The sequence below is a fragment of the Boleophthalmus pectinirostris genome, unplaced genomic scaffold (assembly GCF_026225935.1).
Source record: "Boleophthalmus pectinirostris isolate CB_2022bp ecotype Guang Dong unplaced genomic scaffold, ASM2622593v1 HiC_scaffold_9, whole genome shotgun sequence".
In the NCBI taxonomy this organism is placed as follows: domain Eukaryota; kingdom Metazoa; phylum Chordata; class Actinopteri; order Gobiiformes; family Gobiidae; genus Boleophthalmus; species Boleophthalmus pectinirostris.
The window spans coordinates 27,012,757-27,027,473 of record NW_026571541.1 but is presented as its reverse complement, the minus strand read 5'-3'; the positions used below and the strand labels follow the sequence as shown (position 1 = coordinate 27,027,473).

The window sequence follows — 14,717 nt, the reverse complement described above, 5'->3', positions numbered from 1 at the left end:
TTGGAAATATATTGTATTGAATCGTATCGAATCATAAGCTCACTGTATCGAGATATGTATCATATCGTGGCCTATGTATCGAGGTATGTATTTTATCAGCAACTTCTGAATGATACTCAGCCCGGGTCAAGAAACCGGGATATTACATTTGAGCATGTACGCAGAGATATGAGTATCCAGGTTTCTCAGTGCACATGTAAACAGCATATCCCGAATACTGCCTTAACCGGGATCCTGATGTGCATGTAACCGTACTCAGTGTATGTTCATGGGGCTGGGGGTTAAAGTATCAGTATCGGTACTCAGTAATTGGTAAATTATTTTCAAAAAAGTGTCATGAGTGCATGTTTGGTTTGGTCTACCTGTCACTCATGGGGTCTGACCAATAGAAAGAGTGGGAGGGGAGGAGTAGAGCAGTAAAGAAATGCACTGAGTCACATTATAACAGTCTCTCTAAATTAGCAGGTCATCACTGTTTAATAACGCATATTATTGCATTGTCACCCTCCCCTATTTGCGTATTTTAGAATTGCAAATAACATTATATCACCCATAAAGCCCTGTCACGCGTCTTTTCATTCTTTTGACCTTGGCAGACTGCGGAGTGGAGGCAGTCAGGTAATGGCCGCTGACGAGGCGAAGAGAATGAGGCAGATTAGACACCGGGGGAGTGAGTGTTTTTAAAATGGTTCCGCTGACATTGAAAGTTGCTAAATGAGTGGAGACCTTATTTTAGCAGAGGCGCACAGTTAGCCGCCCGCCCGCACCCCCCGCCTGGCCACGCTCCCCCTTGGTCGAGTCTTATCAGCCGTGACAGATCTGGCTTATATCTGCTCCTCCGTTTGGTGCTGCCGGACGTATGATTTATGTCATCTGACGTTATGAAGGCGCCTCTCGTGACAAGCAGTGCCCGCTTTCTCCTCCACTGCCCCGTTTACACACAGCTCTATTAGGATTCAGAGCGAGGCCTCACATACCCTCTGTCAGATCACGGCAAACTCACTAAGACAATATTGGCTTTTGATAAATAATATAACGTGTGATAATATATTGCGATGATTTTATACAGTAGACCTGTCACGGTAATAGCTACATCAAGTTATCCTTCAGTACATGATAGATGGAACTGTATTTTGGGGGGTATATAATTATCCATTTATCCATTTGTATTAAAAGGGGACCCATGTGCGGCTTTTTGGCCCGGGCCCCCAAATTTCTGTCAACAGGCCTGGATGGAACAATAATTTTTTGGGCCAGTATTTATTATGGGTACTTTTTCTTTGTACTAGTGGGAACATTTTCTTTTTTCTTTTTTTTTCATTTTTATTCTACAATAAGATTTGAGCTGTAATATATTGGGATGGTTTATATAGAGGCTTGAATTATGAACTTCTATGACTCATTGTAGCCTCATATATAGACTCATCTACCCTCTGTAGATCAATGCAAACTGACAAAGACAATATTGGCTTTTGGTGAATAATATAATGTGTTATAATACATTCGGATGGTTTAATATAGAGTTATTTTTCAATATATGATAGTTGGAACAGTCGATTTTTTTGGGGCCAGTATTTATCGTGGGTAATTTTTCTTTGTACTAGTGGGAAATATTTTGTTATTTTTCTATTCTACAATAGGATTTGAGTTGTGGAGGGTTGAATTATGAACTTATATGACTTCTATAAACTGACAATGACAATATTGGCCTTTAATAAATAATATAATATGTGATAATACATTGAGATGGTTTTATACAGTAGGTCTGACATGATAATAGCTATATCAAGTTATCGTTCAATGCATGATAGATGGAATTATATTTTGGGGGGGTAATATTTATCGATTTTTCCTTTTATTACAAGGGCACCCATGTGCAGCTTTTTGCCCTGGGCCCCCAAATTTCTGTCAGCAGGCCTGGATGGAACAATAATTTCTGTGGGCCAGTATTCATTATGGGTACTTTTTCTTTGTACTAGTGGGAACATTTTCATTTTTTTTTTTCATTTTTATTCTACAGTAAGATTTGAGCTGTAATATATTGGGATGGTTTATATAGAGGGTTGAATTATGAACGTCTATGACTCATTGTAGCCTCATATATAGACTCACCTACCCTCTGTAGATCAAAACAAACTGACAAAGACAATATTGGTTTTTGGTGAATAATATAATGTGTTATAATACATTGGGATGGTTTTATATAGAGTTATCTTTCAATACATGGTAAATGGTCACATTTTTCTATAGCGCTTTTTCCACCTTCAAGGCACTCAAAGCGCTTTACAACAAGGAACCACTCACCCATTCACACACACATTCATACACCAGTGTACGCAGACACTGTGGGCAAGGTGGGTTAAGTGTCTTGCCCAAGGACACAACGGCAGCATTCATCTGTGGGAGCTGGAATCACACCAGCCAACCTGTGGGTCAGTGGATCTGACCGCTCAACCTGAGATGTTTATGTTGAGAGCTGGATTCGAACCGCCAACCTTCAGATCAGTGGGCGAATGCTCTACCAACTGAGCTACTGCCGCCCATAATACATAATAGTGGGTACAGTCATTTTTGGGGCCAGTATTTATTGTGGGTACTAGTGGGACATTTTTGGTTATTTTTCTGTTCTACAATATGATTTCAGCTGTAGAGGGTTAAATTATGATCTTCTATGACTTTTATAAACTGACAATGAGAATATTGGCCTTTAATAAATAATATAATATGTGATAATACATTGGGATGGTTTTATACAGTAGACCTGACATGATAATAGCTGTCTATGGTAGTATTTTAAACCTCTCCAGGCAGACGTTGCAGATTTGCAACAGCTAAATGCCAGTTACCTACTTACTCCACATCCATATTTTATGAGCTTTTTTTATTCAGGAGCCTTTTTTCCCATCCATGCTGATAAACGTGGGCGATGCAGACTACAGGCTACACGCAAACGGCCTGCTAGAAGTACCAAAGTACTTTTGTTGTTTACAATGGATAAATAAAAAGTCAAGATTGTATATTACTACCCCATATGATAATTTTCCCCAAATATCAGATTTTTCCTGATACTAAAAATGTATTTGAGCCTGAGAGGGTTAATACCTCAGTTATCTTTCAATACATGATAGATGGAACAATATTTAACCAGGGTTTTAGGGGCCTAGAATTGGACCCTCTTCTTATTCATTTATATTACAGGGGGCCCCATGTGAGGCTTTTTGTCCCGGGCCCCCAAATTTCTGTTGACGGGGCTGGATGGAACAATAATTTTTTGAGGTAAATATTTATCATGACTACTTTTTCTTTGTACTAATGGGAAAATTTAGTTTTTTGTTTTTGTTTTTCTTCTGTTCTACGGTGAGATTTGAGCTGTAGAGTATTGAATTATGAACTTCTATGACTCATTGTAGTCACATATATCCTCACAAACTCTCTGTAGATCAATGTAAACTGACAAAGACAATATTGAAAGACAACTGGAGACAATTTTGGAAAATAATATAACGTGATAATATATTTTGATAGTGTTATATAAAGTTATCTTTCAGTACATGATAGTAATGAAAGTAACAATATTTTGTGGGGGCCAATATTTATCATGGGTAATTTTTCTCGGTACTAATATGAAAATTTCACTTTTTTATTTTTTATTTTTTCTGTTCTACGATGAGATCTGAGCTGTAGAGGTTTGAATTATGATCTTCTATGACTCATTATGCTTCATATATAGCCTCACATACCCTCTGTAGATCACTGTAAACTGACAAGGACAATATTGGCTCTTGATAAATCATATAACGTGTGAAAATATATTGGTATGGTTTTATATAGAGTTATCCTTCAGCACATGATAGATCATGGAACAATATTTTTTGGGGCCAGTATTTATCATGGGTACTTTTTTTTTTTTGGTACTAGTGGGAACATTTTGGGTATTTGTCTCTTCTGTGATGAGATTTGAGCTGTAGAGGGTTGAATTATGAACTTCTATGACTCATTGTAGCCTCATATAGCCTCACCTACCTTCTGTTAGATCACTGCAAACTGACAAAGACAATATTGGCTTTTAATAAATAATATAAAATGTAATAATACATAATAGACTTGTCATGATAATTACTTTATCGAGTTATCTTTCAATACTTCATAGATAGAACTATATTTTTAGGGGGCTAATACTGATCCAGGGTTTTAGAGGCCCAGAATTTAACACTTCATATTAATTTATATTACAGGGGGCCCCATGTGAGGATTTTTGTCCCGGGCCCTCAAATTTCTGTCGACAGGGCTGGATGGAACAATAATTTTTTGGGCCAGTATTTGTCATGGGTACATTTTCTTTGTACTAGTGGGAACATTGGGTTATTTTTCTGTTCTACAATAAGGTCTGAGCCGTAGAGGGTTGAATTATGAACTTCTATGACTCATTACACAAAAGTACATGCAGTAGGTAACCAGAAAGTTTATTCCAACAATTTAACCAGTTTAAACAGTAGGCCTACACTGCAAAAAACAAAATCTACTCAAGGTAAGATGACTTGAATTAAGAAACTTTTATCATGATTCAAGTAAATTTCCATTGACAAGTAAACTGATCTGCCAGTGGAATAAGACTTTTTGTACTTAAAATATGAAAATACATCTTGATACACTTAAAATAAGAAAAACAACAACTTTTTGCACTTAAAATAAGAAGCAAAATCGAATGTTGTTTGAATTCAGAAAAACACACGTAATCCATTGGTCGATAATTTTACTTGTCACGTTGAATCGCCTCAAATAAAGTAAAATTTGTTTTATTTAAGTCATTTTAACTTAGCTAGACATCGTTTTTTCCTCCGTGTATTTGCATTGCCTGTATTGCACGGACTATTTTGATCAAGATTGTACCCTTTTTGACATTTATCTGCAAATGTACTTCAATAATAATAAATAGTTTTTGTTTAATAATTGCTAGTTAAATTATACATAATGAAGTCAATTACTAGCCGTGTAACTGATAGCTGTGATAATGAAGTGATTGTGTGAATAATATATTAGAAAATCGTACAATGTGCTTTCGCCCAACTGTGCCTGTAAGTGCTCTCGGAATAACGGAATGTTCTATTCAGACATCTGCACTTTGTGGGCTGCATGTGAGAAGAGTAGTGTGTGTGTGTGTGTGTGTGTGTGTGTGTGTGTGTTTGTCTCGGTGTGTGTGTGTGTGTCAGTGTGTGGCATTCGAAGCACAGTGGGTTCTCATGTTTAAGCACAATATTTAAAGAGCCACTGTTTACAAATAAGCCTCAATGTAGTTTATTTTAATTATCACTCATTATCACATGAATGCGCCGAAAACAACACATGCCCTTAATGCCACATTCCCTCAGCGCTGACCTACTTGTACAGATTTTGGCACCACACAAAAGTACTTGGTGGTACTGTTGTCTACTTTTGCGTAATTGCTGCCAAGCTTGAAGTGTGTTTGTTAGTCATGTTGACTCTGGTTTAAAATGCTATATTTCACTTGTTTTCGACGTTTTGGAGCAGATACAGAAAGCGACAGGGTTCGGGCTTTACTGTTGTGACTGATAAGGTGGTTTATATTATGATTTTTCAGTAACAGTACATGTTAAAGTAAACATTTTAGATTGCAATAACGTATTTTTCAAAACATTATTGTACTTCTCTGCAGAGGTGGGGACTTGGACTCGAGTCAGACTTGAGTCACTATTTTTAGGACTTGAGACTTGACTTGATAAAATGGTCTAAGACTTTGGACTTGACTTGGACTTGAAGGCCAGTGACTTGGGACTTGACTCGGACTTCAGTAGACGTGAGAAGCACTTTTAAATCTGAATTCTTTCTATCCTGATCATAATTATTCACTCTAAGATCTTGTAAAGACATTTAAAAAGGAAAAAAATAACTAAATTAATGTCTTATATACTCTATAAATACAGAAAAAGCACAATTTATCTTAAAAGTCATACAAATAGTAAAAATCTAAGCTATATTTTTGGTACTTTGGTTTAAAGCCTTGAAATGACTTCCAATCCACTATTTATCTCGCACATTTCACAAACAGTTTCCAAAGTGCTGCACAAATACATAATAATAACAACAATAATAAAATGATAAAATAAACACTCAGATTTAATCATACTAGGCTTAAAATAATAAAACCAGTAAAATTAAATAAGAGCATAGCAATAAATAAATAAACCCAATAAAATACATACAAAATAAACAAAATAAATAAAAGACACAGAGGACCACATGACTCACACGATGTTAAAAGCCAGAGAGTAAAAGTGGGTTTTTAGACGAGACTTAAAACACTCCACTGTGACTCTTGAAGCTCAAAGCAAATGACTGAGACTTGACTTGGATTTATTGGCCAGTGACTTGAGACTCGACTTGGACTTGCTTGTATTTGACTTGGGACTTGAGGTCAAAGACTTGAGACTTACTTGAGACTTAAGACTTGGTCCCACCTGTGCTTCTCTGGCTACATTCAGACTGCTGCCTGAAGTGACCCAAATCCGATTTTTTGGCCCCTATGTGACCTGTATCTGATCTTTTAATGACAGTCTGAACGACACAGATCCGATTTTTTCAAATGCGACTCAGGCCACTTGGATATGTGGTCCTAAAACCGATACATATCCGATCTTTTGACATGCGACTTCAGTCTGAACGGCCAAAGCACATTCATCTGACCTACACGTTATCAACAAGCCACAAACGTCACTATTCTGCGCTGAAGTAGGTGAAAATCGTTAATGAACTCCGTGTCACTGAAGCAAAGCACATCACCACTCACCACTCTTGGCTATGTCTCCACATCCACACGTTCCTTTCAACGGACGTCGCTGCCGCTGTCCCACAAAACGCCACGACCAAAAACCTCGTTCTTCTCCTTCTCAATCTCCTCCTTAAAACAAGTAAGTTGTTCATGTTCTGGCTCCAGTATGAGAGGAACTTTAAAATCTCCACGTGCTCAATGCTCGCGTCCATGTTTGGACAACTTCCGTAAACACAGAGCACGCTCACTGCGGTTGACGTCATCGTGTCCTCCAATGCGCTTGCAGGACACTTTTAGGCTGTTTTATGTTCACACTGGAGTCACAGACAAGTCGCATTTAATTGGAAATGTGAACGACCTCGCAAAAACATCGGATTTCACACAAAAATCTGAATTGAGCGTTAAGCCCTGCAGTCTGAACGTAGCCTCTTTTTTCTGATGTGTTGAATAAGATTTGACTGATTTCACTTTGTGTTTCAGCAGTTATTTTTTGTTGAGTTCTGTAGAAATGATTTCCAATAGAGAGTCTGAATCGCTGTCCAATTTATTTTGTTGCGTTGCTGTTCATCAGACAGACAGTTTCTGGTTAGTACTTGATTTTATTGGAGCTACTGTCGTCCATTATTGTGTTAATGCAATACTATCAGCTAATCAAATCAGAATTTAATTTCGCAAAAGGGCCTGGCTCAATCGTCTTAATGAAATCTCCCAGTTCATCACTTTAATTTTATCTTTTCCATTTGCAATATTTATAGTTTCCCAAAGATCTTTGAACCTGTTTATTAGTCCTGCCCCTGTTGAGGTCATGGCAACAGAACTGAGTGATTCAAATACATGAAAGCAGCGTCTGTAAATCAAGCCAGCGAGTGTGTACAATTAGATCTGCTCATAATTCTCAAAGCTACTCACTTGTCCCCGGAGGCAGGCAAAACAAATGCACTTTTATTAGCAGCACAATCAAATGCGCTACTCTTTGAATCTGAAACTATACACACATGCGACTTTTTTTTTTTTCTGTCTACAGTTTGGATTGCAAAATGTTTATGTAATTTCTAAACAAAAGGAGGTTAAAAATTGAGCTCTGTGAAAGTTCTAATCTTTTAATTTGTCTTTAGTTCTCTATACTTATCCCGTCCACATAAATCAGAATTCATACAAGATTTAATGTCTGTTAAATGTAGAGTAACTTATAGCATCAAAGTCATCAGTCATGTTATTCAGTCACTCATGCGACTTGTGGTTGGATTGATCTTAAAACCTTAAAGGGCTCATATTACACTATTTTCTGGTCTATTTTCTAATGTTTCCTCATCAAAAACATAACTGGAGTTGTGTTTTGTTTCATTCACATGTTTAACCCACAAATGAGACAACTACAAGTTTTGATTCAATAACATATCCTTAAAAAGTACACTTACTTACCAGTATCAAAATATTGGTAAGTAAGTGAATTAATTCCGATTTTAGTAACAACAGTCGCTGCCAACAGAACGCTGCTCGAATTCACTGCACCGGATGTTGAAAGATGTCACTGAACGTGACGTTGACGTACAGGAAATGTGCATGTGCAAAGATTGTCAGTCGTGTGCGTTAACTTTTTGAAAGAAACTAACACAACACTTTTAATTACCAACACAACACAATTAATTGCATATATATTATTGTGTTACATTACTTTAGAATGTTACTCTATTACTTAAATACAATTAAACATAATGAATTCAACTTGAAAAATAATATTTTTAAATAAATCCAAAACAAATATGTGATGTAATTTGAACAACTTCAGTGTTTCATTTCTTAGAGTGTAGGGGTATGCAAAAATATTGAAATATTGATATATCGTATTGTTTAAAGTGATGATACAGTATCGATCTCATGGGCCAAGAGCATTTTTTAGTATATTTTACTAAATTTACTAAATCATTTTACTAAAATATTTGGTTATTTTGTTGCAGTTTTGTTGAAGGAAACTTGTTTATGCAGCACATTTGACATTTTTATTGATTAAAAATAAATTAAAACGGGTGTGTTTCATATTAACTTTGCACAAGAAGTGGTTTAACAAAGACTTTTAGTTTCACAGTCATGCTTTAGCCTTTATTTTTTATTGAACCATATCAAATCGATTTGAAATATATAATTTTGAATCATATTGTAAGCTTACTGTATTGGGATATGTATCGTATCGTGGCTTATGTTTCAAGATATGTATCGTATCGGCAACTTCTGAACGATACCCAGCCCTAGTAACAACATTCTCACATGGTTTCAAGCTCACATGAGTCAATTTTGCGTAATATAAGACCTTTAAGATCAATAACAGGCTATCGATCACATCCAAAACCAAAAAATAACCAAATATTAAATGTTTGGGGTTTTATCCTACTTAGATGTTTTTTTTTCCTTGTAGTTCATCTCAAATTCTCATATCCAAACCTCGACCATGAACCCAACTCTTCCATATCTTATTTTTGCAGATACAAGCATAAACAACAACTGAAGGAACTGCGAAGAAGCCTCTCCTCACTGCGCTCCTTCGGCAGCGACCTTACAGATTTACGGGGTTTCCTGTTCACACTCGCAGGGGCTTGGCAAACCTTCAGCTGTCAGCTCCAGCAGCAGAGCGCGCAGGTGGTGTCAGGTAATTCTCACCTAAATTAGCCCCATGCAAAGACACACAAGGTTATTTATAGCTGAATAGTTGCGCATAATGCTAAGTCAATAGGGAAGCTAAAAGTAGGAATGCCGCTGTCCGTCTTGTGTGTCTGATGAAATGTCTCGTGAGTGTTTTGGTTATTTTAGTTATGAGTGTTTTAACTACAAGGCATAAAGTTAATAAGGTGATTCCACAAATAGCACCGAAGCAAACACGCAAACTAAATGTGCGGGAAGGAATTATCATCCTATCTAATCCGATTACACTGAAAATATATTAGAGATGTAGATTTGGTATTTTGCCGTGCTCCTTCTGTTTTAAACTTAAAGGTGCATTGTGTAACTTTTGTGGGGAAGTTCCATCTAATGCTTTTCTTCATGGAGATGTTACTGCTTTGTCTGGAATGTTTCACAGTGTGGCATTAAATCTTTCTATGTTCATGCAGACTACGGGTGTGCAAAAATATTGAAATATCGATATATTGTTTATGTGATGATACAGTATCGATATCGTGGGCTGCTGTATCGATATATCGCCAAGAGTATTTTTTGGTATATTTTACTAAATGATTTTGTTACAGCGCTACAGTTTTGTTGCTTGTTCAGAGGAAGGAAACTCAACACATCTGTCATTTTTACAGTTTTGAGGATTAATGTTTTTTGTTTGTTTTTAAGTTTTATATTCACTTTGCACAAGAAGTGGTTTGATAAAGACTTTTAGTATCACAGACATGATTTAGCCTTTATTTTTTATTGAACCGTATCGAATCGATTTGAAATATATCGTATCGAATTGAAAGTGCACTGTATCGAAGTATATATCGTATCGGCAACTTTTTAATGAGACTTCAAGCTCACAGGAGTCAATTTTGCTTAATATAAGACCTTTAAGATCAATCAAAAAATTACCAGGTTAAATTTTTTTTATTTCCTTCTTAGATTTTTTTTTTTTTTTTTCTTGTTCATCTGATCTGTATTGGCAGCCTCTTAATGATACCCGGCCCTAATGCAGACCTATACAACTACCTGTAATTGAATAAATCTAAGTTAGAGCTGTTTATTGTGATATTGTGGAACATTCTAAGTCAAATCTGAGTAATGTTCAGCTCCTGGGCCACATCCAGCCCTTTGGTTGACTCTGACTGGCCCATTTAAGATAATTTAGAATTACATAATAAACATATTTTATCATTTTGCCTCATGCATGGACTAAAGCTGCATTGCTTTTATTTTAGAGGTGGTTAAATGACATTTTTTGTAAGGCAACCTCACTTTTTCATTGCTTAGTTATAACATAAACTCTTACCAGTCTTACCAATAATACAATACAATAATATCATGCAGAATTGAGTTAAACATTTTGACCCTCCACAATATTTTATGTTTCTCATGTGGCTTCATGGAAAAAATAATTCCCCACCCTTGTTCTAAGCAGAGCAGCGACACATCCATAGAAACAAACGACAGGTCACGACCCCCGAACCAAAAAGTTACACAGTGCACCAAAAATTTGCCTCGAATCAGTCAAAGAATTAGACTTAGACAAACTTTAGTGATCCACAAGGGAAATTACTTGAAGACAGTAGCTCACACCTCACAATATTTTTTAATAACAAAGAGTAAAAATGTAAACGGTAGTAATAAATTCTGTCAAATAAGGCATAATTGTATAAATGTATACAATATGTACAAGTAAAATTATGTATAATAGACATAAGTAATAATAATATCTCAGCAATACATAAGAGGTAAGGAAGACAGTGCAGAAGATGCGAGGATATGTAACATACTTCTAACTAAATCTAATCCAATCCAACTTTTTTTGTATAGCACATTTTATAAGTTTATACTAGTTTCCAAAGTGCTTCACAAAATTTTACACAAAAAAATCAACAGAATTGTTCAACCATGAGGAAACTAATAGAATCAGTAAATAAAATAATAAAATCAATGAACAAAAATAACAAAATCAATACATAAAAGCAGCACTAAAAAATAATATAGATAAAAAACATTAAATAAATAAATACATAAAATAAATATACAGAAGACCACACAACTCACACGGTGTTAAAAGCCAGAGAATAAAAGCGGGTCTTAAGATGAGACTTAAAACACTCCGCTGCGGGGGCTGTTCGGACGGAGAACTAAAGCAAAATTTGATAGATTGCCTGCAACAATATAATTACAATAATAACAACAATATTTTATCTCCAACTAACTGTCAGTGTGTCATACTAGCGTGAAAACTCTTAATTCTACTAACAACATCTTACCAAAACAAACAAAAACATATGGTTGAGGTTTGTCATGAAACATCTCCACCCCACAATTCCACCTACATGTTTCCTTCATCCTCATTTCCTTGACTCTTCCGGCTCATGATTAACTCACTGATTAAGTTTTACATTTTCATTTATTACTTAAAAAAAAAAAAAAAAAAAAAATCACATCCCATAATGCGTGTTTTTATAGCCCCAGACGAACTTCTCATAAAACGACTTGAGGAAAGAGGGTGCGTCTGCTTGCGTATGTGCTAGTGCTATGAGAGATATGTCTGTTAAAACAATACCGCCGTCCAACTGGCCCGCAATCAAAAGCAACAGAGGAGACTAGAAAAGACGAGTGCGGGCCATGTGTGCACGTTTGAAGGAGCGCTGTAACCTCCCGATCACCTCATGGGCGGGGCCTCTCCCCCCACCGCCGCACGTTCCACACAGCTGGAGAGAGAGAGAGGGAAAGAAAGAAAGAAGGGAGGGAGAATGAAAAGAAAGTTGCGGTGCTGCCGTGTCAGTGTGTTTGCGAGGTGACGTGAGCATGCGAAGCAGCTGCCACACAGACCCACAGATGTAGCCCAATCCACACCCAGGAATGCAGGGAAGGGTAGTAGTAATGGTAGTAATGAGCTGCATTTTAGATTACTTTATACTTCTTATAGCCGTTTCATCACATACTTTGCGCTTTTTACTGTCTTGAAAATGTGAAAAACAGATCTAGTTCTTTTTAAGCAATTTGCAGCGGTACAAAGTTATTCCGAACTTAACTTGCGTATTCCGGACATCCTAATTATTCTAGTTTATAAGCGCTTTTCACAGCTGTCAAAAACCAGTGCAGAGCTTTGTAGTGACGGTAAAACTTACAAAAAATAGCACGCTCACGATCACTTCCTGATTTTCGGACAATAAACGCTTCTTAAACCGATTCAGATGGGACACAGCTGATTTATTTTGACTTCAACGGCTGCTTATACAATATGTTAGGGGTGTAACTATGTTCAAATGTCTCGATACGATATTTTCACGATATGCATTTCACGGTACGATATTTATTGCGATATTTGTGGAGGCTTACAAATTTGTGTATATGCTACTTTTTCATTTAAAAGACTTGAAAAAGCCTTTGGTGCTGTTATAATATGAAGAAATAAGATTTAAAAATGCTTCATAACAGTTGTTTCTTCATGTAGTCTGCACTGAGAACACCAAAGGATCATGGTCTATGTAGTTCCCTCTGTTTTTTAGATTGAGATTTGATATATTGTGATAGCCCATGATATTATTGTGAGACTTTTGACGATCCCTACAATACAAATACAAAATCTGACGAATTTTGCTCAAATATTTTTACAAAATCAGGTACAGGGACTTTAAGTAATAATGTTTTCACAATAATCGTCTCTTCTTTGTGCAAGTTAATGTTGAACAATCCATCCCACTTCCTTTGTAAATGACAAAAACACTTTTCAAAAGTTCACCGTGTACAGTTTGGGGATACCCAAATTTACAAATCGACTTCCTGATGACATCAATGTACCATAGATGATATGTCTAAACTGCTACTCTACACTTCAGTATTATTGCCACTCAGTACTTTTGAAACTTTTACTTAAAAGCCCTGTATTACGCAAAATTGACTTTTGTGAGCTTTAAGCCTTGTTAGAATGTTGACTCAGCAAAAATACACCTGGGGTTGTGTTTTGTTTCATTCACACATGTTTGACTAATCCTTTATTATTAGTCTTTCTACATCTCCAAAGCTCATAATGCTCTGTCCCACCTTATGATATTACCACATGACATCGCAAGGTAGAACAAAATGTTTTCTGTTTGAGACAAGAACTCAGCCTAAACATGCAGGGTGTGTTAAACATGTGCGAATGAAACATAACACAACTCCAGGTATGTTTTTGATGAGGAAACATAGATCAGATTTATAACAAAGATCAGAATATGGCGCAATACGGTCCTTTAAGTCAATATTTGAAGTACTTTTAACGTATTACTAACACAATTCTTACCAAAGTATAATTACTGACTACACTATCCACCTGTGCAAGAATGTCAAAGTTTTCCTGATAAGTGCCATTGTAGGATTAACTGTGATTGTTGTGTCTGGGGACAGTGGCAGTACAGGAAGTTCACGGCCTTCATATTGTGCAGTTTCCCCATAATCGACTCTGGTGACAGCGTGTTGTGTCTAGGTTCCAGGGTGTTGCTTTGTTCCTTTCTGTGACATACTTTTCAATAGACAATGACAAGTGTTGAAGCCCGATGAAAAGTGCAATGATTGTAAAAGAGAGAACAATTGTCTGTGTGTGGCTCTTTGTACGCCTGGTACTTTTGAATGTGTACGTACCCATTTATTAAGATATGTTTACTCTACTCTAATGGTAAAAAGTGGTTGATTAAAAGACAAATATTACACAAAACAGACTTTATTGCACCTTTAAAGGGCCTATATTACACTATTTTCTGTCTTTGTTGTAATGTTGTTTCCTCATCAAAAACATCCTGTACCTGGAGTTTTGTTTTGTTTCATTCACTTCAAACACTCTGTTCCAACTCGTGATGTCATGTGGTAATACGAGATGTGCTCAGGTGTGTTTTTAACATCTAGTACACAGTGACAGTCCCCAGAATAAGATATCAGACATGTCAAAAAGGTTAAACAGCATTTCAAGTAAGATGTACAAGCACATGCATGGAGTTATAATTGCCATTGTAATGTCTTAGAGGACCCTTATCGATCATAGATTATAGATATTGTGTGTTTAAATGATAGTAATAATAAAAACAAAACAAAAATAAAAGCAACTGAACATTCACACAGACAAAAAATAATAATAATAATTCACCAAAGTATATAAGTTAAAAAGGTGGCTATTATAAAGGCCATCAGATTTAAATAGAAGTTTAGATACCTTCTTTAAATAAGCTAACAAAAGGTGAGCATATCCTGTTAAATTTATCTCCCTGACCCTGCAAAGAAGAAG

The 14,717-nt window shown here is 36.2% G+C and overlaps 1 protein-coding gene across 1 annotated transcript in view; it reads left to right on the top strand.

Annotated features, from left to right (window-relative positions):
- lekr1 (leucine, glutamate and lysine rich 1) overlaps positions 1-14,717 on the top strand; it is a 169,575-nt gene that overhangs the window by 73,082 nt on the left and 81,776 nt on the right. The window contains exon 5 of the mRNA XM_020937690.2: positions 9,268-9,431. Coding sequence (XP_020793349.2) covers positions 9,268-9,431 — 164 coding nt within the window. The remainder of the gene's footprint in view (positions 1-9,267; positions 9,432-14,717) is intronic.